This window comes from Vipera berus, assembly GCF_964194415.1.
Source record: "Vipera berus genome assembly, chromosome: 1".
NCBI classification, from domain to species: Eukaryota; Metazoa; Chordata; class Lepidosauria; order Squamata; family Viperidae; genus Vipera; species Vipera berus.
The window spans coordinates 176,919,160-176,945,250 of record NC_138202.1 but is presented as its reverse complement, the minus strand read 5'-3'; the positions used below and the strand labels follow the sequence as shown (position 1 = coordinate 176,945,250).

The window sequence follows — 26,091 nt, the reverse complement described above, 5'->3', positions numbered from 1 at the left end:
GAATCTTGCTGGGTTCCAGTAGGGAGTGTAAGATCTGCAAAGACCTGGTGACTAGGGGTAGCAGGGCCAAGGGCTATGGTGACCCCAAGCGGTCGGAAGTGGAGCATGGGGGTCTCAGGGGATGTGGAGACCTTGGGAGGCCCATAACAAGTAGGCCTGGGCCTGCACTAGGCCTCCCAGGGCTTCCCCTGCTGGTGAGGTATCCCATGCTCCACTTAACAACCTGCATGTTTATGAACAACTGCATCAGAGAGAGTAGGGGGTGAAGGTCATTAAGAAAGGACATCTCGCTTAATGGCCATCACATGTGACCGTAATGGCTCCATTATGGTCTTGTTTTGTAGACTACCTGTTGGATGTTTGTTTATTTGTGTCAGAAGCATCACAATTAAAATAAGGCATACTATATGACTTGTTGGTCATCAGGTGAAATAGGTTACTAGACTTGTATTTGAGCCAACATTTATTAAATATAGTTGATATTAAATAGTAATAGTTATCTTAAAAAAAGACCTGCTGTAGAAGATACCACTTGGTAGATCAAGCACATGGGGAGCAACCAGAACTGGGCTGCGTTTTGCTGAAATGCAGCAACTGTTGTGATCGGCAGTATAGGAAGGGCATGAACCAAGATGACAAGTTTCTCATCCCCCCTCCCCCCGACCTATTGCCTAAAGAAGGTGGTTCTCTAAGTCAGCGGCCCCCAATCTTTTTGGCACCAGGGTCCGGTTTGTGGAAAACAAATTTTGCCACAGACCAGGGGGTGGGGTGGGAGAAGCGCACAATCTAGATTCCTTGCATGAGCAGTTTACAGTAGGGTTCACATTCCTATAGGACTCTAATGCCTGATGATTTGAGCTGGAGCTGGGGAGATGATGCTAGCATTGAGGGGCAGCTGCAAATACAGATGAAGCTTCACTCACTTACCCATTGCTCATTTCCAGCTGTGCAACCCAGTTCCTAACAGGCCACAGACCAGTACCAATCCTTGGCCCAGGGGTTGGGGACCCCTACTCTAAGTGGCTAATCACTTCCTCGCTTACCCTACAAGTGTTGCTCTGAAAGCATTCGTAAAATATATGAACATGTTACTATAGGGTTACTTTTAAAAACCAAAACAACCTAAAGGAAACACCATTTTGAACTAAGCATAGAAAGGCATTGGAGAGTATAATACTATTGTTATAACCCTTACAAAAACCATCACAATCTAATTATGTAGCAGCACAAGTTTCTGAATCATCCTTAACGACAGTCCGGCATTGAGAAGTTAGCAGAGTGTGGGGAATTTTGACCAGATTGTTTGTTTGCTTTAGAAATATATCTACCAGACAGACACTGCTCCCTAAAAACAGTTTCTGACTGAACCTCCATTTGCTAACTTTAATCCAATCTGTTACTGCCTTTAGGCACCATTTTGCCATTCGTTTGGCCAAGCCTGCTGCCAAAAACAAAGAAGCTATATATTATCTGAATAGTGCTTTCTAAAACAGAAAAGCTAGTCCTTGCTTACTTACCATTTGCAGTTCAGCAACTGTTTGAAGTTGTTGGTGGCACTGAACAAATGTTACTTATAAACCAATCCTCAAAGTTGTGGCCATTGCACCATGCCTGTGGTCATATGATCACAATTTGGGTGCTTGGCAACCAGCTCAAACTGAGGATGATTACAGCACCCTGGGGTCATGTCACTGCCATTTGCACTCTCCTACCAGCTTCCCACAAGCAAAATCAATGGGGAAGCCGGTAGAAAAGGTTGCAGTTAGCTCCGGTAGGTCCTTCTGGCCTCTCTGAACTCACACGATGGGCAGCCTCTCTCCCGTGGCCTCTCCGTGCTCATGTGGCACTGCACCCTGTTTCCCTGGCTTCCCTACACTTGCATGGCTCCTCAGCGTGCTTTTCCTGAGCTCCCTGCACTCGTGCATGGGCTGCGTTGCCTGTCCCAGCACCTCCCCAACCCCCATTGTCACCCTCCCATGCCACCCCACTCTCCTTACCTGGGATTCTTGTCACTTCCCACTTAACAACCCGTTTGTCTTGAGGTCCCAGTATCTATGTAAGTATATAGTGACTGAGGCCCTGCAAATATAACACACAGCCCTTCCCTAAATTCTGCTGCAGAGTTCCTGGGGAAAGGCCAAATAGTTACACTTTCTATCAGGCACTTAGTCCAGAGAAACCTCTCTGCTGCTGATTTTTCAGGGAGGAAGCCAATAACTACTTGCTTCCCTCATTAGCTGGATTGGCAGCAAGTCTAAAGGCTAAATTCCTTTCCCAGGATGAGCACAGCTGGTTTGTTTATTTATTATTAGATGAGTTCATTTAGAATCTGTCTGTGACTATGGCTATATCTGTGTGTCAGGGACCTAGAAGAAAATTCAGAGGGGAAAAAAGGAAGAAAGAACGAATGCCTTCTGAATAACTAGCAGCTTTTTTTCCCAAGCTTCCCTGATCTGACCTTGCTACTCTCATTCATTGGATCCAGCCCCGTTGTTGCTGCCTGGGGACTTTTCTTTCCTTTCAACCACCCTTAGATAAAATGGGCACTTCCTTTTGGTTCTGAAAGCCCACCAAGAAGGAAAAATTCATCCTTTTGATTTGTTCCTCAGCATTGGATTTGCCTGAGATGGACAGATTAAATTAGCTTTTCTTTAAATCCTTAAAGTGTGTGGTATTGAAAACATCATAGCCATTCAGAATGATCACTCCTGTTTTGATGAGACCATCTAACAGTTTAGTCAGAGCTGTTGTGCCCAACTCCAGATTGGCCCCTATTTCAGCTGGCACCAGAAAATCATTACCATTAAAAATAAATCTGGCCCTGTTCACTGTGTCTTCAAACATCTTAAGAAGAACATTTTTATCACCAGCCTATTTTTCCAATCCAGTAAATGGTTTTCAGGAGTTGTCACACTTCTGCCTTCAAATATAGGGTCATACTCTTTTTGATGAGAAGCTAATAGATACTTGGATCCAGTCACTGATCCATGCTTCATATGTTGTTGTTGCTGATATTGCTTATTCTATATTTATATTGCTGAGTCAGTACGGACTTCACACAATCCAGTAAATTAATATTATTAACCAAAAAGGGAAGCCAGTCAAACCCATTTGAGTATCATGTCTATATTCTGAGACCCTACAAACTTAGATTCATCTAATAGGCATTGCATCCAATTTAATTTGACCTCAACATAGCTTGCAACAATAACAATAAGCTATTCTTGGGAAAAATTAGGCCTAGCTTCAGAATCATCTGTTCTTCTCAGATTGACCTGAATACTTCTCCACAGGACAGCTGAATCCATCAGGGCCAAGAACTTTTTTAAAAAGTCAAGAATAAACCTGCTTATATCTGAGACAAAGGTAATTGTGACTACAAGAAGTCCTCATTTAGCGACCACAGTTGGGATGGCACCTCAGCCATTAAGCAAAGCAGAAACTAAATGAAACTGCGACTGTGCTTACAATCTTACTTTAGCTTTCCTTTACTTTACAGACCTGCAAAGGTTGTAAATGGAAGAACCAGGGCTTTTTTTCTCATAGAATGCTCAGAACGGAGTTCCGGCACCTTTTTTGGATGGAACCTTGTAGGGTAGGCAAGGCAGATTGTATGACATGTGTGAGTTCCGGCACCTTTTTCTTTTACAAAAAAAGCACTGGGGAGAACTAATCATAATGTTACTTTTTCATCACTGTTGTGATTGTGAATGGTCACTGTATGAGGTAACCACTGAGCAAGAACTGTCTTTATGTTTATAGCCAGCGAGATGGATGCATCATCAGCAGAATCACCTGTATGTTTTGCTATCCACTACAAGGTACTAATATTAAAGATTATCACTTGCCGAAATGGTAAATGAGAGGAGATAGAAATTGTGCAAAACTCAATATCCTTTCTTAAAAACTAGTTTGATGTTGAAATCCCAGTCATCCTCTGCACTCCAAAATAATTTTTTTAAAACACATTCATATAAACAGGTATGGCACAATTCCAACAATTGAACAAAGGGTACCTTTCCTGATGTGGCAATCATTACTTTATTGCAGAGTTACAGATAATATGGACTGAAAGCTGGATTTAACAAACTCCATTTAGTAGACTTCAGATACAACTGACACATTTTCTTCTAAAAATAGAAATAATGGGTAAGTTGGTTGCACCTGAAGTAGTCAAATTGAGGCAATAAATTTACATTATCGGTTTCATCAGTTTATGTCATTTAATGTTGTCATCACACAAATTGTGCAAATCACTGTGAATGATGCAGTTTGGGAGTAACAGTCACTCATTCCTTCAAGGTGCTGAATTTAGGTTTCACTGTATTTTCCCCCCCCTTAGACTGTGGATTGTATGGTTTCCAACTCCTTTTACACCATCTTTTTAGGCTAAGTAGTATCAGGACCAGAGAGCATCTGTATTAGGATTGTTCTTGTATTAATTTATAGTTAGAAGAAAGAAATAGTCATTGATTCATGATTGTGATGAAGAATAAGAATGCCTACAGTAATATTAAGAGTACTTTTTACCTCCTAAAACATACTCTTAAAATTTTATATAAAATTTTCTCAGACAGTCTCAAAAGTCTGCTTATGTCAAGTTAATCTTTAAATTTAGCTGTGCAAAATAACAATTCTTTGAACTGTTTGGTTCTGTGTTCATTATATGTTCTTGTACAGTATTTTTCCAAATTTTTATAAACAAATATAAATACAAATTAATGTCCTGTAATGTCAGATATTTAAGACAAGATGCACATAAGCAATCTGTAATAATTTTTGTTCCACTCTTAAAATTCTGCTGTTCCAACCTTTGGACAGAAACTTGCAAATCCAGCATAGTCCATTTTATTTGCCAAGCAGTGTTTTATTTGGCAGACTGTGTTTTGGATGTCAGTATTCAGAGCAACAGCTCCTGAATGTTAAGTTGGACCAAATATAAAGCCATATAGACTAATTTGAAGCTTGAATTAGAAAAAGCAAATATCCAGAAACCTGGTGACTGATTCTGTGAGACTAAATATATAACTCTAAAAGCATATTTTCTATTTTAGAATGTTTAATACACCTTGAATATCAAAGTTGTATTTAAAGGGGAGGTTATTTCTAAGACGTTTATAAATATAAATCAAAGTGTTTTAAGTATTGTGATTAAACAGTTATGTGACTTGGATCCCAAATCAAACAAACAGGAGTTTGATGAATTGACTTCTCATCCCCTCCTATTCTAGGCTGTTCTTTCAGTCTGTCAGAAGGCCTCTTCTGATAGTTTGGGGAAGATCCTTGAAATTCTGGTAGCACAAAACATTGTTTATCTAAATAAAGGCATCTTTGAGCAGCTGCTAAATAACCCTGCTGTTTTATTATTATTTTTTAGTTCAGCATGATCAATGTTCTCACTTAAACATCTATAGTACAGTTTTCCTTTCATGTGGACAATCTAGCTACCACTATTTTCATTTTTCTTAACTTACTGAACAGCTTTTAGGGAAAACTAAAAAGAAAACAAAAATTTAAAAGTAACCTAAAAATTGCCGCATCCAAATGCTACTGTGTTGTTTTCATAAGTGAGCTTTTCTTTATAAAGATTTTCCTTGTATAAACATAAAAGATAGTTCATTAATAATTTTGCATTCATTTAACTTTGGGGACTGAGTAACATTTGCATTCTCTAAACGGGCATCTGGTAATTTCAGTTTCATTTCCCTCAGTATGCAGTGTCTTCAGATAGCAAGATTATGGGCAGAGTGTGTCTGGTTTTATTTCTGTTTAACATCCAGGCTGTAGTGTTTAATAGACAGAAGATAGATTGAACTGATCTGCTACTGTCTTATTTCCCAGGAGCAATGTCCCCAGAGTATTTGCCCTTCAGATCCAGAATTTAGTTTTACCAGGCCCCCAGAAAAATATGAAGTAAATGGAGGACTGATGAGGAGAAAATGCCTTCTTCAGCAAAACCTGGTAACAATGGTTTTAAGTCCCAAAAAGCAAATTCATTCCTTTGAATTCTCATCTCCAGCCCTTGTTCCATATCCCTGTTCATATTTTCACCCCTGTGCTTATACCTAAACTTAACAGAGCAGGGATAGCTGCAAAAAGAGTCCACTTTAACTTTTTTCTGCCCTGAGAAGTTGTCATAGGCAGCCCTGCATAGTAAGTACAGGTAGTCGTCGAGTTATGAGTATAATGGAGCCTGCCCATTCCACTCGTAACTCGAAAACTTCTGGGAGTGAATCTTATAACTTGAACAAGATCACTCCCTTGCTCGTCAAGACGCATACAGCTCATTAAGTGAACATGAAGTATTTCAGGGTGGGGAAGGCCATGGAGGGCCTAGTGATGGAACAGGCCCCCAAGGCCTCCCCAACCCACTAAGATACCTCATTCTTCCCCCTCCCTTCATGCCACGCCAGACTCACCTTCAAAAGATCCGTCTCCTCCCTGCCATGGTTCCTGCTACCACCTGGATCTGAGGCCACAGGTCGCTTCCATGTCCCTCCAGAGGCCGGATCGGGGCACCGGAGGCCTTTTCCAGACCACTGCCACCCACATCTGAGGGACACTTCCGTGGCCCTCCGGCCACCTGGTCTGGGCGCAAGAGGCCTCCAGACTGGGTGGCAGCAGCCGAGAAAAGGCCTCTGGTGCCCCGATCCAGCCTCCAGAGGGATGCAGAAGGTATGAGTATTAAAGGCCTAGTGCCTAGGGAGACCCGGAGTGGGGAGGGAGGGAATAACCAGGGTGAATATTGCAGAGCCTCTGCAGTCGCTCATAAGGGTGAACAACTGCTGTGGTGCTGCAATATTCGTAATTTCAGGACTTGCTCGTAAGCACTAGGGAGCACTTATCGCGTAACTTTGATCGAGTGGGATTACCTATATCAGGGGTAGGCAGCCTTGGCTCTTTTATGACTCGTGGACTTCAAGTCCCAGAATTCTTGAGCAAGCATGGCTGGCTCAGGAATTCTGGGAGTTGAAGTCCATGAGTCATAAAAGAGCTAAGGTTGCCTACCCCTGACCTATAGTAAAAGCTAGCCATTCCTTCACTTCCTATATAAGCATTGGCACTCAACTGGAGTCCAAGAGAATGTTAGAGATGGAGAAATGGACATGATTAGTTGCTTCTCTAAGTTTTTGTCCAAGACATTTTGCCAGGTGTGGCAACCCTTTTCTCACAAAGCAAAAGACGAAAAGGTCTGCTTTCTACAATATGAAGTATTGGACTTGCTGCAGAGATTATTGTAAATTTTGATCTAGACTGGCATTAGATACTGGAATTTACTACCGTATGTTTTTTAAGCAAAATATATATACCATTTGCTCAAAACAGATTCATCAAAGCTACTCTCATTTGGTTGCAGGTAGTGGTGGAATTACAACACTCATTTAGTGACTGTTCAAAGTTACAATGGAACTGAAAAAGTGACTTATGACTGCTCTTCACACTAATGACTTTTACATAAGTGGTCACTTAATCAAAATTCAGATGCTTAGAAACTGACTCATATTAATGACGGTTACAGTATCCTGGTGATCACCTTTTGCGACCTTCTGACAAATAAAGTCGGTGGGGAAGCCAGATTCACTTGACAGCCGTGCTACTAAGTTTAACAACTGCAGTGATTCACTTAACAATTGTGGCAAGAAAGGTTGTAAAATGGGACAAAATTCATTTAACTGTCTTGCTTAGCAACAGAAATTTTTGGGCTCAACCGGGGTTGTAAGTTGAGGACTACTTGTATTCCATACCCATTGAGGGATAGGGCTGCCCTCCTGCCCATTTTGATCACTCTTCTGTAAATACTGATACCGTGAATAGGTGTGCTTGCTTGCAGTGTCCTAAAGCAAGAACGAAGGGTGCAAAGTGTGCATGACACCCCCTTTGTACGGTAGCTCTTGGCTTCTGCTGGGTGACAAATGGGTATTTTCCCCCCCCAGGATATTAACACAATAGGTGAATGAGTATGTTGCTGGTTATATAGGTGTTAGATTTTTAACTTTAATTAAATAAAGACAATCAATTATCCGTAATAATGTATTAATTAACATTAGGTTAGGAAGTTAAGCAATGGAATAGCTGTCATTTACACGTATAATTCCTTTGTTACTCCAATCTCCCTCCTTTCCCTTCTCTTTTGTTTCCCTTTTTATTTCAACCCTGACTTGGTGAATTAATGAAAACAAGGGAAACAAGTAAAAATTCAGCATGCTATTAGTAGCTTTCAAAGGAAGGTAACAGGATTCACGCCTCAGTTATCTTATAATTGATGAGACCGTAGTTTGTTTCTTTTTCCTTCACATAATATCTGTGTTAGGTTGGCTGCTTGGTGACATTTTTTACAGGCATGAGCACAGTGATGGGATGAGGAGAAGAGGGTCTCTGTCCTCCCCCATCCCCCACTCCCAATTTCAGGGCAGCTGGTGACACTTCTTAGTATAATATCCAATTTGGTACGATTTGGGGGAAAATAAATGTTTAGGCCTGCTTAAAAGCTTTCATAATCTGTAACCAAAATTAAATTTATGCTTTCCCCTGGATAAATATAATTGTAAATCCTCTGACCTTTAGAAAAACAGATTATGGACATGGCCAGATATTATTAGTTTTGCAGCAGTCAGTATTGGTAACATGCATGTCTTCTTCAGATTTTAAATCTGTCTTCATATGTTAAAAAGCCAAAGGAAAAGTTTTATTTGCATATCTTTCTGTTGAAATCTAGAACAGTCACATCTTCGACAAGTTATATTAAGCTGCTTTGTCGTTGTTAACTTGGTTGTTACCTGCATTTTGAGTGCTTTCCATTCTTCCCTTTCATTAACCTAACATAAATTATTGAGGAAAAACCATTCATTTGGTTTTAAACATGTATTCCTTAAGACAATAATCATAAGGTCCTGACAAGATAATATATCTGTCTTCTACTTGAAACAAAGCAAAATGCTTCCTTAAATACATATCTTGCCTGAGATTTTTTTGTTCTGCATCAGAAATGATATAGTTGATATATTTCTGTAAGGAACAGTTCTTGTGGCTTTTTTCTAAAAAAAATATCATTGTATAGGGGGATGTTTTATTTATTTATTTTTATTTTAATTCCATTTATATCCCGCCCTTCTCCGAAGACTCAGGGCGGCTTACAAGCTTAGCAGTAGCCTTCATTCTATGTACCGGTATATGCCTGCTTATTAGGGCTTTCACACACACCCCAAGCGGCATTATTACAAAGTCAGCTTAATTGCCCCCAACAATCTGGGTCCTCATTTTACCTACCTCGGAAGGATGGAAGGCTGAGTCAACCTTGAGCCTGGTGGGATGCGAACCTGCACTAATTGCAGGCAGCTGGTGTTACTTGGAAAAGCATCAATTCTTATATATTAATGCCAGGAGAGACCCAGTTTGATTTGGTGATTAAGACCGGGAACATGAAGACCATCATGGCTTCTAGTCCTAACTACTTTGGCGTGAAGCCAGCTGGTTCAGTTTTGGCTACTCCCTTCATCTCAGACCTAGGAAGAAGACAGTGGCAATCTACTTCCGAAAATGTTGCCAAGAAAACTGCATGAACTTGTCCAGACCAGTTGCCGGAAATCAAGACAAAGTTTAAGGCAAACAATTAAAATAATACAAAATAAAATCCAGAATATTACTGTATTAGAATAACAGACACTTGGAATTGGTGACTAAGAAATCTAGAAGAACATTTTGGATTTGAAAGAAGCACCAGTGTGTACGGATACATTATAGACGTAACTAAATGTTTTCATTAAAAAATAATTTGGTTCTGTGTTTTATCTGTTTTTATTGATTTATTTTATTTGTATCCATTTTTTGTTTTTCTTTTTAATTCTATAATTAAAATATTTTTTAAAAGGAGCTGGCAAAAAATTGTTGGCTATTCTCTCAGATTGGGCATTTGGTTTTGTTAGAAAATAACCAGTTAGGTTGTTTAGGGTTACTTCCAAAAATGACATGGTTTAATAATCAGACACAAAAAATACATTCCATTCCTACTTTGTCTTAGAAAAACTACATAATTATGGATATTATATCTTCATAGTTGTCCAGGTCTAGCATATAATTAATGTTTACTTAGAAATTGGCTTGGCAAATTTATATTTTACATTTATATGTATAACATGGAACACCTTAAAACAATTTTGAATCCTTACAATTCAGCACATTTACATGCTGGATTTTAAGGCAAAGCTCATGACAACAATGTTGCAACAGTGAGATGAAATATATGAAGATGTTAAATCATTAAAAAACTTCTGACAAAGAACAGAAAGAATCCATGTTATTGCATATCATTAAAAACAGCAGAGTAACGATGAGTACTTTTAGTCTATATTTGAAATTCCATTCTATAGAGTCAGTTCATAGTAACATACAAATAAAGTTCTACAGCTATAGAGTAACACTGGGAAAATTACTTTTACTATCCAGAAATGTTGGCATTCTGAATGCAAAATTGCTATCTACTGCTCCCAGTTTGGTCTAAAGCAGATCTGGGCATTTTACAGCCAGCAGACCACATCTGGCCAGTCCAGCCCGCAGCAATGGGTGGCAGGAGGAGCATCATCAGGCATGGGGTGGCGCTGTAATTTAAACACTGAATGCTGTTGCTACACAGATGCATTAGTATTAGCTTATATGCTTATAAACTATTTTCTAAGCAAGAAGAGTAATGTGGAAAAAAATCTCATTGTTTTAATGACAAAATATTTCTAAGCTTAAGATCTCCATTATTTAGATTTATTAAGACCAGCATCAGAAGTTGCAATTTCAATGTTGGAAAAAAAATTTTTTTTTTGCCAATGTCTTCCTCTTTCTTCCAAACTAAAATGACATAGAGGTTTTCTTCAAGCTTATATGACATTTACTTGACAGTGAGTAGCAATGTTCCTTAAAGGTGAAACAGGCTTTAAGCATTTAGAGAAGAAAAAGAGATTACGGAAGAATGGGAAACAGAATGGCAAAGAGTAGTGAGCATGCAGCTATGCCAAATAGGAATACAAAGAAAAGAGCAATAATAGTTTTGGCTTGCTGCTATGAAATACTGAGATATATGCCAACTAGTCGTATTGGCTTATGGAATGTGCAGTTTGCAAGAAGCAAAAATCAGGGATGGATAGAACAACTTCTAAGATATTTCAACTCAGTGAAATTTCACTCCTGATGACCGACAGATTGGATCCTGCAGCATTATCCTGGGACATGTACATTCACCTTTATAGTTCAACTCCACTATTATTCACTCTTGCTAATGTAGGTGGGAACAAATGATATGGCAGATAACACCTAAAGACTACATTTCTAAAAATCATTTTCTCTTTTAGATGGAACAGCTCTCAGATGAAGAACTTGATCATGGTGCAGAAGAAGATAGTGATAAAGAAGATCAGGATCTGGATAAGATGTTTGGTGCTTGGCTTGGAGAGTTGGATAAACTCACACAGGTTAAAGGTTTTTTTATATATATAATGCTATGAGATTCAAACAATAAAAGAGATCACTCTTTTTTACTATAACAGCTTTCTGTAACTTGCATCCTGAGAATGTGTCTATAGTAAAAATGTCCTTAGTTCTAGCCAATGTGACTGCTGCAATCCACTAGCAGATTGGTTTAGGGCAGGGGTAGGCAACCTTGGCTCTTTTATGACTCATGGACTTCAACTCCCAGAATTCCTGAGTCAGGCTGACTCAGAAATTCTGGGAGTTGAAGTTCACGAGTCATAAAAGAGCCAAGGTTGCCTAACTCTGGTTTAGGGTAACGCTCTTGATAATATTGCTTGATAATGTCAGCAAGATAGATTGATTGCTCTTATGTAGTTCTTCCTATCTCTGGAAGCAGCTCACCAGGCTAAAAAACCTCTAGCACTTTGGTATGCTTAATATTATGTCAGAGTTTGGATTTCTGGCTTATTATATAATTCCTGAATCTCCAGTAATCCCCTATCCCTAGGCAACAAGGCAATGGGCCAGAAAAGGAGATGGACAACAAATTCCCCATTTCCCTTTCCCCCAGTGAATACACTTCCAAACACTAGGGCATTTTTCTTTGCCTGTATCCATAAAAATATTCTATTTTGATCTAGATTAATTATTGGTAGCCATTAAACATTTTGTACATACAAACGTTTCTAAGAAAAAAACCCTGTCAATGTGAGTGGACCAGCATAAATGTAATTGTTTCCTTATGTTCATTTTTATATTTGATTATTTTTCTCAAATTCATTTATTTAGAGTTTGGATACAGACAAGCCTGTGGAACCAGTTAAAAGATCCCCCCTTCGCCAGGATGCTAATATTGCCAACTTCTCTTATCGTTTTTCCATGTACAACCTGAATGGTAAGATAGATTGATTATTTTTTTCCCATAGGTGAAATAATTTAAATTATATATTTGAGTATAAAACAACCAAAAAATCCTGTTGAAACTTATTACTTCGTCTATAAGCATACAGTACATACTATTTTTCTAAAGACAATTTCTCTGTTGAAATTTTTATAAGGTATTGATAAAATTTTATGGAGTAGAAATAATTTAAACCCATATCAGATGAATTAATAGTTTGATTTACACATAATGCTAAGCCATAATATAATTGATTTGGTTTTGACCCAGCATGATATATGAATTCACCCATAAAGAATATTGTTTGTTCTGTCAGTAGAATATTCTCCATAAACATTGTTTATTGGCATGTGAATTCTGACTTGTTCTAAATATGGCTTGATTTATATTTGAATCCAGACTAATTAGTTAATTTATTCTCTGACCATTTCCTCTGGGAAGTGGAAATTATGGATAAAACAAATTAGGACATGAGGAATTCATTATTTCTTTACTTATCTACAAATATAGCATTAACGTGTTTATCAGACCATAGTTAAAACATTTTTTTCTTAACATTATATGCAAAAACAGCCCATGCAATAAAAATTGAAAGCCTGACAATAATTTCCATAAATTGATCAATATTATTGTTAAGACAGTCACGTATCTTCCCATATTGCTGCTATTCTTGCGTGCATGTGTATACACAGCTACTTCATCTTTCTTTCCCCCAGAAAAACAAACTGGCTGTGCATAAAGGTGCCTGCAGAGACACTTGTGATCAGCTTCTGAACCTGATGCATGATTCTAAAAAAAAAGATAACTGTTTTAATTTCAGAAGAAAAAAATCCAAAGAACCTCTTTTTGATGGATTTGCATGGCCCACCTAATCAAGTAAATCTAACAAAACTAAAATGTCTTTGATATAGTGGAACCTGATAATTGAAATTGGAATATTGTTTATGTTCTTGTCATTCACTGCAGAAGCCTTGAACCAAGGTGAGACTGTAGATCTTGATGCTCTTATGGCAGATCTTTGTTCCATAGAGCAGGAGCTCAGCAGCATTGGATCACAGTCTACCAACAGTGCATCAATGAAATGTTTTCCCATAGAAGGGAAAATGACTCAGAAACCATCAAGTGGTAGCCGACTCTCTTCCAAGCACAGTAGCATGAAAGGATTATCTTCATCTAGTCAAGTAACAAAGCCTTCCCATGCTATCTTCTCCCTGGATGACATTACTGCGCAGTTAGAGAAAGCGTCTCTGAGTATGGATGAAGCAGCTCAGCAATCTATAATTGAAGATAGCAAACCTGTAGTTACTATCCAGCATAGGAGGACAGCATCAGCCGGTACTGTGAGTGATGCTGAAGTCCGTTCTATCAGTAATTCCTCCCGATCTAGTATCACATCTGCAGCATCCAGTATGGACTCCCTGGACATTGACAAGATGACAAGACCTCAAGAGTTGGAGCTGACTTCACAGGGGCAGCCCATCAGTGAGGTAAACTATGATTGATTGTTCGTAGCAATTAAGTTTTAAAATATAATTTATTGGTTCATTTTGAGCCCTTTATAAAATAAAGAGACAGGTTTTACTATTTTCCTGTTTTCCTCTTAAAGGTTGCTGCATAGGAGTCTTCTAGAGAGGACACCCATAAGAAATTTTATTAATGGTTATGATGATATGTGCTTAGATATAAGAGCAAAGTGATATTTAAACTACCTTTTTAATAACACTGCTTATTTGTTTGCGCAGCTAAGGATTTTAAATATGGGCTTCCCCAAGATATAGAAGCATCCATTTTTATGGTATAGATGTTGGTATTATCTGAAACAAAAAACACAATTTGATATTAGCTAATGCAGTCTACAGTGCACAGTGTTCTGATGTTGGCTAAGTTGCCCTTACGGCACAGACCTTTCCATTGATCAAAATTGCAAAGAAAATGACCAGAATCATTCAATGAGGATGGATATCAGTCTAGTTGACTTCATAACTTTGCATGAATTCTTTTGAAAATTGAGCCATGTTGGGGAGAGTATGGACTGGTAAACTGGATAGTGACCGCAAAGAGGAAAACTGAGGTATCGAATGCAATAGAACAAATAATGGAGAAAGAGATATTGTCTGAACTAAAAGAGATGAAAAATGTAGAAGCCTGAAGAAGAAACAAGTAAAAAGAGCCTGGAATTTGAGAATGAATAGATTCTCAATGAAGGAAAAATATACCAGTCCTGAAATGGTTATTAAGAGGTAATGAGGTTTTGGTGTTCTGTATGTGCTGAATTTTATATGCTGTTCTTACTAGCCAATTCTTTGTGAGCTGTTCTTAGGGAAAAAACAAGGCCTGAAAAATTGTATCATGAAGGGTCCTTGGTGCTCTCTGAGCTTGCTCGTTTTCTTGCAGATGTTTCCTTACCCAAAGTAGGTAACATCATGAATACTAGTGATCAGGGCTAGCACTGATCATTTTACCTAATTTGGGTAATGAAACGTCTGCAAGAAAGCTCAGAGAGCGCCAAGGACCCCTCATGTCAACCCTGAGCTGCAAATATTCTCCTTTATAAATTATATCATGAAAAAACCCAACCTGAAAATCTGTACAAACAACTTGAAAGTCTGTCTTCTTACCCCTTTCTAAAATGAATAACTTCATTTAAATGTTGACATGTAATATATATCAACGATTCATTTCCAGAGATTAAATATAGATTTATTCTTCCAGTATTCAGTACACACACATACACACAAATTCTTCTTTTGTTTTATAGATTCCAAGCCCTAAGATACAATCGAGATAAACATAGTAACATTGTAACGTTTTTGACATGTAACGTGATCTATAATCATGTTAATAATTCCATGGATTTCTATCTCAGATTGGTAATCCAGTTTCTGATTTGCATTTCTGGTAGGATAATAATGGTGGACAACCTTTATTAAACATTCTTTGACTTATTCTCTGTTATGCAAAAAAGATTTTAAATGTACTGACCTCATTTTAAGAAAATAAATTTCATATTCTTGCAAGAACAGGACAAGCCTGTTATAGCAGTGATAACATGAACTATTAACACTAATTTCATCAAATGCCTTCATCTAATTATCAAAAGTGATTGCAGGACTAATCCTAATCACTGCACTGAACCCACAGACATGGCTTTTTCCAGCTGACCTGATGAATGAGTTGGCTAATGCATGTTTTCTTGTTTGCACTGATGTTTTATTTTATTTTATTTTTAATAAGCTACTGTGAATTTGAATAGTTTATGACATACTGTATGAATGTAATAAATAGATGGGCAATCCTCCAATTCCCCACTTTCTCCATTTCCTGTTCTGCATTTTGGGGGAATCTGGAAAAATATTGTGGTGGGGGATTAAAGAAGCTTAAGTTACCTTGAATTAACCAACAGCCCTAAATCATGATTTTCCTCTCTATCTTTATCTGCTATCAATACTCCATAAATCTCAGTGATTACACTGTGATTTAAATTCATCTGATCTCGTTTGTTAGGAAGAGAAAGTCATTCCAGATTCTTGTTTATTTTGTAAAGTGTACAAAATCCATCATTCCTAAATTACTAAATTTCCTTTGTCCCAAAATCTATGTTAAAAGTAATTTTGTTTCTTTAGAAATAAAATGTAGAAATTTTTCCTTATTTGCAATTCTTTTTGTATTAAGGTTAGGAATATGATTATTAATATGATTTTGATCTACATCAATGTGAGCATCATAAATGTCAGAATGACAAATGAAACTCAAAAAGAAGGAAGAGGGAATGGGTAAAGAATATTCTGAGTGGCAGTCTACTTACACTGAGATGAATATTGCCTAATATGTTTTAAACCTGTAATTTTACTCCTACATTACTGTTTAGTGTTGCTGGTTCCTGATCAGAATTTGCTCTCCTTCACTTTAAAACAGACATGTCAAAAACAAGGCCCGGGGGCCAGATCCGGCCCGTGAAGTGGTTTCATGCAGCCCGCGAAGCCATCCTGGAAACAGTGAGGAAATGGCCCCCACTGCCTTGGCCCTGGCCCAGAGACCCTCCTTCTGCCAGAGACCCTCAGATCTGTCCCACTCCTGCCCAGGCCCCCATAGGCACCCTTGATGCAAACGATGTAGAGCTGGCCATGCCCACCCAGTAGGCCATACGCACTTTAGCCACGCCCACCCAGTAGGCCACGCCCACCCAGGCCACACCCACCCAGCCCCCTGAGGGCAACCGTAATGCTGATGCGGCCCTTAATGAAATTGAGTTTGACACCCCTGCTTTAAAAGATGTTAATGAGAGAAGATGTGATTCATAGTTTCCTTTTCTTTAGAGGTTTAATTTGTTATTAAGCATGGTGCTAATGATAGAAGAGTACTTAATATATGAGAGGGTCAGAAGTATAATCTGTATTTTCCATTATGTTAGTTGTTTTTGAATTGGAAAGGATTAAGGCAGTGTCATCAGTAAAACAAACAAAAAAATAATTAAGAAGGAGGAAAGAAAATCAGTAGGAATGCAGCTTAGCAAGTGAGAAGCATACTTTCCTCAATATGTAGTAGCCAAGTGGTATGGTGGTAGTAGAAATCAGAATTGGCTAATTTGTCAAATGAACAAGTAGGGAAAGAAATATGAAAAGAAGGGAGTTGCTGGAGGATTGAGTATAGTTACCCAAGCACTTGGCTGAGGAAAGCAAGGATGCAGCTATACTTAGTGTGCCTCTGCTTAAATAGGCTGTGTCTGCTAGATAGGCAAATGGCAGCTAAATGTGGTAGCAGATCAAAGACTGTTAGATAAGTTGGTATACAGGAGAGAATAGATATTATTGCAAAACAATCTAACCCAAATTCTACAAAAATGTTTGAAGAGTTTCTGAGAACTACACTGTGTCCTTTGGAGGACCATGTATATCCCTAGTTTGTAAGCATAAGAGAGTGGCATTGGGGGAGAGGGAAAATGGCAAAAATAACAGACACAATACAAGCTCTGCCCCATTCATCTGTGTATCCTGACATCACACATACTCCTGCCTTTTTAACTTTGAATTTTAATTATTCTATTCTTGTTTTAATTGCCTCCTAATATAATTATAAGCAGCTTTCATGATTTTATTATTTATATAAATCTAAAATCCCCTAGAAATTGACCCTGGGCAGCTTATAAGTTATAAAACAATAAAAAATAATTAAAATATTTAAACATTAAAACTACAAAGATTAAAATATTATTAAAAAGTGTACTAAAACTGAAACTAAGAGAGCAAAGAGACATACAGGACAGGGATGTCTTCTTACTTTGTCAGCCACCTCTAAGGGTCAGCTGTATCTTATAGTTGGCTAAAGAAAGAAGTTGATAAACTCAACTTACAATTATAGAATGAAGCAAAATAGTCTAACAAGGATATGTTTAAACAATGGACTCAGAAGTCAATAGTGTCTAAAAGATGTTGTGGAAGAGGACCAAGTTCTGCATGACAAGAAACAGAGTTGAAAGTGGATTCACAAATGAATGGCAAGAATGACATGGAAAAAGATAATATACTGGTCATATAAAGGAAACCAGCTGATGTCTTAATAATTAAAAGGGATATACAAACAATAATTCAGGAGAGTGACCCGGATAGTTGTTTTATATTGGATTTACAAGGGTTTGCTAAACTTTTGAAAAATATCAGGAGAATGGATAAAGAAAAAATGAAAAGAAATCAAGTTGTGTTACATTTTGTTAATGGACCAAAGATTAAGATTGTTAGAAGTAAGAGGATGAAAAGTAAAGCTGATTTATTTCATCAAAGCTAAAATCGGTGTGTTGTTATCTCTGGTAACCATAATGGACTTTTGCTGACACTGGGTCTGAAATAACTGTTTGTTTGTTTATGGATTTATTTGTGAAATCAGATTAGTTAAGCATAAGATAAAAATATACTAGCAATGGGAAAAAAGGTGTCATGAAGACATCTAATCAGCAGAAACATCTGCATATACAATAAATAGTATTTCTTAAGTTTTAACAAAAAGAAAAGAAAGGTCTCTCTTTTGATTCTTGTAAAATATTTTAGCCGGAGACTTGACACAAATTTACATGTGCTCTCCAATAGATTTTTCCAAAATCATATTAATTGCATATTTTTTCTAAATGCCTTATTGTCAAATATCATAAAAATTAAGGTACTTTAAAAAACCTTTTTATTTAAAAAGTTTTACAATACATTTTGACTTTAATCCCCCCCTCCCCCACCCCTATCCCTCTCCCCCACTCCCTCCTCCCCCCCCCCCGACCCGACTTCCCAGAGCAAACTTTTGGAGCACCTCTGTCATGACTTTAAAAAACCTTTGTATCTGTCTTTTACTTGCTACCACCAAAAAACCAGCAAGATAAACCTTGTACAGGGTAGTCCTCAATTGGGACTTCAATTTCCTATGCTAAGGAAGTTGGTTGTTAATGATTTTACATTTTACAACATTTTTTGGCATGATTGTTAAGCAAATCACTGCAGTTGTTAAGTGAATCACAAGGTCATTAAGTGAATCCAGCTTGCCCTTGCCTTTGTTGGAAGTCAGCTGGGAAGATTATAAAGGGTGATCATATGACTCTGGGGTGCTGCAGCCATCGTAAATACATGCTGCGACAGTGCGAGAACTGGTTATAAGTCACTTTTTTCAGTGCTATTGTAACTTTGAACGGTCATTAAAAGAATGGTTGTAAGTCAAGGACCACCTGTATATTGTTATCTCTGGTAACCATAATGGATTTTTGCTGACACTGGGTCTGAAATAACAGCGCTTGCTTGTTTGTATGTGTGTGATGTAAATATATATAACAAAGTGTAAAAAATATAACATAAAAAGGTTGTAAAGTAGCAGAGTAAAATAAAGTAAAATAAACAAAATTCAAGCAAATACAAGAATTTACTTTACCTACAAATAAGGTGAATAGAAGAAATGCCTGGAAATTCTTCTAGATGGATAGATGAGAGTCCTTAAAAAGGGATCAGGAAAGGAGGAGATGGCTCAGAAATGCTACTGAGCCTTCTTTACAGGGGCATATGGAATGTCATACGGAGATATCCTTATAGTATCCAAGGAGGACTGGTGAGCACATTGCCTTTGGCCTGGCTGAGGTAAATCCCCTATGAAATGTCAGTACTATTTTGTAATGGATGTTAGATAGGCTGGCACAATTCCTTTTGGAAAAATCCCCCAAACTATAGGCCTGGAACCTAACCTTAAATTGGTTGGAAGGTCCAATTTAGATCCAGATCCTTTGCTTGAGAGCACTTCCAGCATTTTCGAAGCCTAATGAGCAGAGGCTCTCTAGTAAAACCCCCAATGAGTACATATTGTTGATAGTTTTTTAAGTCACTTTCATTTACAACAGTCTCTATGGAGCAAAGAGTTCCACCTATAGGGAATCATAAATCTTAAAATTTCATGCTTATTGGGGGCATGGTTTTGGCAGCTAACAAGCTCTTTAGAATTTATATTTTATATGCTATTTATTTATTCAGTTATTTAAACAAACATTTTAAAAGCTTTGTTTGCAGAAAGAAATCAAAATAATACAGCTGTAAAAAAAATTCGCTCTTTATTAAGCTTTTGACTTCATTCCAGTATTTGTTTTTAAATAATATCCAAGGAAACTCACTCATAGGGGGTTTTGGTCACATATTAACCTATCACCGTGACTTGCATGCAATCTTGAGAAGCTGAAGAAAAAGGCTAGGAAAGAGTTGGCTGCATCTTTTCTTAATACGCTGACGTATTTTGAGTCATAACATTTCTTAGCAAAGCATGTTCTGCATAAAACAAGTCAGCAGTTTCCCAGTCTTTCTAGCAATCTCAGTATAACTGATTCAGCCCTTATTTTAAAATTTGTGTCATCACTATTACAGGGTGCATTTATTAAAGTGATAACTCAGAAGAGGGCAAGTTCTACTTCCTTTCTCAGAACACTTTTTCAAATAATGAAATAAACATTAAAAGAATCAAAGCAATGAGTTAATCAGTTAATAGAAACAAAAACCCAAATCCATTGTCAAATTAAATTTGAAAAGTTGATAACATGAAAACCAGAAAATTGATTTCAAAGGCCATTGTGGATACTGTGTGTATTTTTCCTGGTATGTAGAGCTAAATATTTAAATACAGGTGCTCTGGAACTAAAATACACCCCCCCCCCAAAATGAGTCTCATAGATGAGGAAGCTCTGAGAAGAGTCAGTCTCTCCAGATCTCAAATTTTAGGCAGTTTTTTTATGGGAGAAAGCAAGTAAATTTGTAAAGTAGGGTAGGCAATTCCTTGGTGGTTGGGCCTGTGGTTAATACTGTTGAGGGACAGAAGGATGGAATAATAATTCAGGGTGGTTGGAGAGCACACGATGTAAGGATTTTCTGGTTACCTTCCATGCTCCTGGTTTGATAGGTGACTCTGTTCTTCTGTTAAAATGTTGTTTTTCTTCCATTTTTAAAAAAATAATAATAAGCTTATTTATTCCAGATAGGTTTCATACAGGCTTTGTCTATTTCCCAACAGTGTATTGCTGTATTTTGTTGTCAGTTGTGATCAGAGACTATGCGGGAGTATGTGGCTCTGTGCTACCCACTTCTGCTATAAACTCTTAATTGGTTTAGCAGTACAGTAACATTTGTGCTTCTCATCCTTTCGAATCACTTAAACTGCTAGGTTGAATAAAATTTTGGTAATTGAATTAAAATCCATAACGTGTATAGACGAAGGTGCAATCTCTCCAGTACGGTTCATCTCAAAAGCATTAGATTATAAAATATGGAAATCTTGCTTGGCAAGTTTTGATGATGATAAAATGGTAAAAACTGGCAGTCTTTTAAGACTTGTGTTGGATTGTAATTTAGCAACATTGCCATTTTCAGCCCAAACAGCATTTCTGACCAGTAGCATGTGGCCACGCACTGCTTGGCTTGTAAAATCAACCAGGGAATCAAAAAAACACATCCTGGAAGAAAGCAATAGCAAAGGAATTCTGTAGTGTGGCCAAGGTAAGACAGCACCTAATTCCCATGGCCAATCACACAAACTGAGCATGCTCAGCCCTGGGTTATCGTTGCATAGGGGATAGCTGGGAAGTTTTTTTTTTTAGCTGAACAAACTACTGTACTTTTGTAATGCTGCTAAGAAATAGCTTAGATGCAATTCCTAATAGTTGAGATTGATTTTAGCACCCCTTTAACTTTGCAGGCTTCATATAGTACTTTTGACAGGGAGGTCTTTTCAGTTTCAGTCAAAATAGGATCTAGTTCAGAAGTAGGCACTTTTATTCTGATCCCAAAATGTTGCAGCTGACTTCTTGTTTGTCACAATCTGAAACAAGTATAGATTGTTCATCCTGAGGCTTCTGAATGGTTTTGCAGTGTAGGATTAGATTAAGCACGTTACTGCCATCTCCTGACTAGTAAATTATCTGATTTTTATTGTTATCTAAAATTGGCTAGTTTAATGTTTGAAAATAATATTTTTGTGGTAGTGATGGTGGTAATGTTAGTAGCAATAGTACCTTCATTTATTATATATCTGTAATTAAGCATATTACAGCTGTATCTAGCTGCATATTAAGGTACTTAATCATTTTTCATTTTTAAAAATCGATTTTCAATTATTAAAGTGACATTTAGCACTGATCAGCAGTGTTTCAGTGCTATATACTATATAGGGCAATGTGTTTAAGATGCCGGTACAAAATTTATTTATTCATACATACATATATACATACATACATCCTCCCATTTTCTAGCCTGGTATCTTAACTACTAGATATCATCCAAAACATAAAAAGATGAACAATTTTTTTATTACAAAATTAAAGTCTTAAAGTAAGCTTAAGCAAAAACATAATAAATTACCTAAGTACGCTTTTAAACATTATTTCCAGAAGAACATGATTATGGTTAGAGAATTTTGTTACTTTGCTTTTTATTGGAGTTTTTATCACTTTCCCGTAAAATATTTGCTTGCCCTCAATTGTTTTGGTTTGCATATTTTTGCAGCTAAATCTGGTTATTTAACACACTGGTTTTACTTAGTTCATTGCCTAATATATTACCTAAGGGAAAAAAATGTAGGTTTAAAGTGGTAGTAACAAGAATAATGAAAGCAAATATTTTAAAATATTTAAACACAAAAGGAAGAACCCTGATTTCTGTCTTTCTGCACTTTCTGCTCCTTTCGATGTTGCTATGCGCACTATACTGCCAAAGAGAACTATGAGACTAGCCATGCTATTTTGGAATCTTTGTCTCCAAGTAGATAATTTACCTAAAAGTCGTTAAGAACATCTGGAAATTTTTGTGTTAAAAGTGCTGTAGTTATATCCCTATAGAAGAGGAATTAGACAAATATGCACAAAGTGTTATCTTTTGCAGTTTCCCACATGGACAGTTTTTCTCTGAGCAGAATGTTTATCTGCCCTTAAGAATTGCTGAAGGAAGTTTGTTAAAACATGCAAGGGTGCAGTGACATGGAAGAATAAGCTGCTTAAAATAATTGTGCTACGTGGAGATTAGTCAACCAGGTTCTTCGTATCGTGCTTTAAAAAAAATCTACCTAAATTCTTCGTTTATGGCCATATATCTCTTGTTTGGTCATTGCCCATTTCTACCAACATCTAGGAGGAATGCATTCTCTGCAGCTGTTTTGCTCTACCATTAGTTTCTGGGATAGATAGAAACAGTGAGCTAGCTTTGTGAGGAGAAATTCAGTTTTAACCCAAAGTTAAATATCCTCATCCAGGTCCTCATTTCAGCCTTTCTTAGGCCTGCCTCCAGTGCTGCATTGAGAAAGCAAAATACTACTTGGAAGCCTTTGTTTAGAATGTTTGTCTGAATGGTCACTAATAGAAGAGTTCACATTCCATCCTACAAGAGTAGTGTACTAGAGGTTTATCTACAAAAATGACAACAGTTGGAATATACTGAATTCCCCTAGTATAGAAGAAATAGAAAATAGTTGCATTGGCAGTGGGAATAGATTAAAGCTGAGCATTCTGGATAATACATTCCTGAACAGAGCTATAGTTATTAAATTAAATTGTTTTTAAATGGTTGAAATACTTGTTATAGTATGTGGGTGAAACTCAGGCTAAAATTGTATGTTGGCATTGTCATAAGTTCTAGAATATTTCTATACAATTGTTAAGGAATAGTTGCTAGAATTGGGGTGGAAAGGAATTTGTAGACGTTTTTAAAACTATGGCACCCTTCTGGCAGCTTGCTTAATACTTGGCTTAAAATATACCTAGAACCCTATTTGTTCTTCAGATGAAGAAGAGAAGTTGCTCTTATCTATTGCTGATCATACACTATACGATGACTGCACTGGCTTTCTTGTGACTTAATTTGTTTTCTTTTCTTTTCTGCACAAGCACTCCTATTTGGACAGGGAAACCTCCCTCCTTCTGAGAAACATTGCAGGCAAGCCTTCTCATTTGCTGACCAAGGTGATATGCTACTTACTTCCCACCTGCATGTGACCATTTAATCCTAGATAGAAATGGAATTTGTGTAGTGTGTATGTAAATTTGGACTTTATTTCTAGTAGCTTTTGTTTTATGAAAATAATTTTTACTCTGGTCAAAGATGAGCAAGGCATCATGAAATATATTTGCATGGTTTTTCTCCCTTATTAAATCAAAATGTTATATTGCCTAGAATCTAAATGTATTTATTGTTGCCAGGTTTCCTAAAACAAATACAGAAATCATGTAGATTTAATGAATGTCAAAATAGTCCTGAAATTATTTAAGGAAATATGTTTAATAAGTAAATGTTAATGTTCCAATCAGTTCTCTTATTTTAAATCTTTGTGTAGTTATCATTGTATAAAATCATTGTCAGTTAACAAGGAAATAGATTGTGACCGCAAATAATAAAGTAATTGATTTCCAGTAGATAAATGAAGCCAACCATAGATCAGATCAAATCAAACTTTATAATGGCTAAAGGCCAGCAAGAAAAACAAGCAGACAAATAATTTATATGGAAGGAACTTAATCTTCAAGATGTATCATTTGGCATATTCTTGATACTAGACAAGAAAGACAGACATAGAGATTAGTCATTGATATATGAGAAATTGAAAGTTTTGTACATCTTAAAATCTAATTCCTTTTATTAGAGCATATTTTTTCAGAATTGTAGCCTTCCCATAAGTGGGGAGAAGATTAAAAAGTAAAAGAAAGTTACAGGGAAATGAAATATTGCCAGTATGTTCAGTGTTACGGCTTCTGAATAGAATCTGTATACATATTGGTGTGACAGATATTCTTGCACCATTGAGATAAAGGAGTCATTAAGTTTGATCATCTTTGTCTCTGTTTAATCCATGTAAATTTCATCTCAACTATTTTATCATAAAATTAATTGTTATTCTCTCATTAAACCTTTGGCATCTTGAGGTCAGTTAGAAAATATCCATGAAAGCTGAAGTATTCAGTTACTTTGGGGAAATTACAATTTCTGATGCTAATGTTTCCTATATTTTCCATATCAGTTGTCCTCCCTAGAGTTTGGTCAGCTGTTGGTGGTAATGATGTCTACATTGAAGTGGATGATGATCAGATTTGTGAATTCTTGTTATAATTAATAACATTAAGTCTTCTGGTGTCACAGTAGATACAGGGACAAAGTTAGTTTCTCAGGCTATGACAAGGTTTACCTCATGGCTGTATCATTGTATCTGTTGTCATAAACAGATAAGTATCCCGTGTGATTGTGAAAGGGAGTATCATAGGTTTAATTTATTCCTTAACTTAAGGAATATTTACATATTCCTGTAAATATGAATTTATAATTCATAAAAGCTTATGTTGCAATAAATGTTACTGCTGAAACAAGATTCTGCATGGCGTTCCTCACAACAGATTAAGTTAATTCTTCCCTCCCTCAGAAAATTATAATATTAGTTTAATTTGTAGCAATAACTTTCTGTTCTAGAGAGAAGCTGTCATTGTTCGGAACTTGCTGAATGGCAAGAATTCATTTAAAATAAATGGAAATAATGAAGCCTCTAAATGTTTTTTTTGTTTGTTTGTTTTTGCTACATTTATTTTAGCATAATCTGGGAAAAACTAACTCTGTGGTGGGTTTCTCCATGCTAGTTAGTATGGATAGATGGTATAGAATCCAGCAGCTGAATTTAAATGTGCTGCAGCTTTGCCACATAACTCTTCTTGTTCTAGGCTACAGAAGACAACAAAAGTTTCAGGTTGGAGTCCTCATTACATAGAGTGATGAGAAAATATGTTTAAACCAGAGATTGTGAAATAGCAGCATTTTTAAGGTCATAATTGATCAGATTTGCACTTTAGCAGAAAATATTAAGGCAGTCTTAAGATTTATGCAGTTACAGTTTTAATAATTAATACAGTAAGTTTAAAATTGATTTGATTTTCAACGAGTTCATTAAATTGTGCTGGAGTTTGATAGGTAGTCTTGAAATTCACAATACATTCCGTTTATGTGATGTTTTACCGTATGGATCTCCTAGATATAAAGACTTACTAAAATATTATTTACCTCATCATTAATGCTTTGTAGCAAATAAAACTAGCATTCCAGAACAAAAGTCATTTTCTGGTATTTCACAATATCTGGTTTAAATATAATTCAGGGGTTGCTATTCTCCAAAGCACCTGAAGGCAGGACAAGAAGCAATGGACGGAAACTAATCAAAGAGAGAAAGCAACGTAGAGCTAAAGAGAAATTTCCTGACAGTTAGAATAATTG

At 36.9% G+C, this 26,091-nt stretch overlaps 1 protein-coding gene across 1 annotated transcript in view; it reads left to right on the top strand.

Moving 5' to 3' along the window:
* The window catches only part of RAPH1 (Ras association (RalGDS/AF-6) and pleckstrin homology domains 1), a 74,229-nt gene that overhangs the window by 21,288 nt on the left and 26,850 nt on the right, over nt 1–26,091 (top strand). Inside the window, exons 2-5 of the mRNA XM_081313147.1 lie at nt 11,337–11,456; nt 12,244–12,349; nt 13,322–13,842; nt 23,730–23,804. Of these exons, the coding sequence (XP_081169273.1) occupies nt 11,337–11,456; nt 12,244–12,349; nt 13,322–13,842; nt 23,730–23,804 (822 nt within the window). The remainder of the gene's footprint in view (nt 1–11,336; nt 11,457–12,243; nt 12,350–13,321; nt 13,843–23,729; nt 23,805–26,091) is intronic.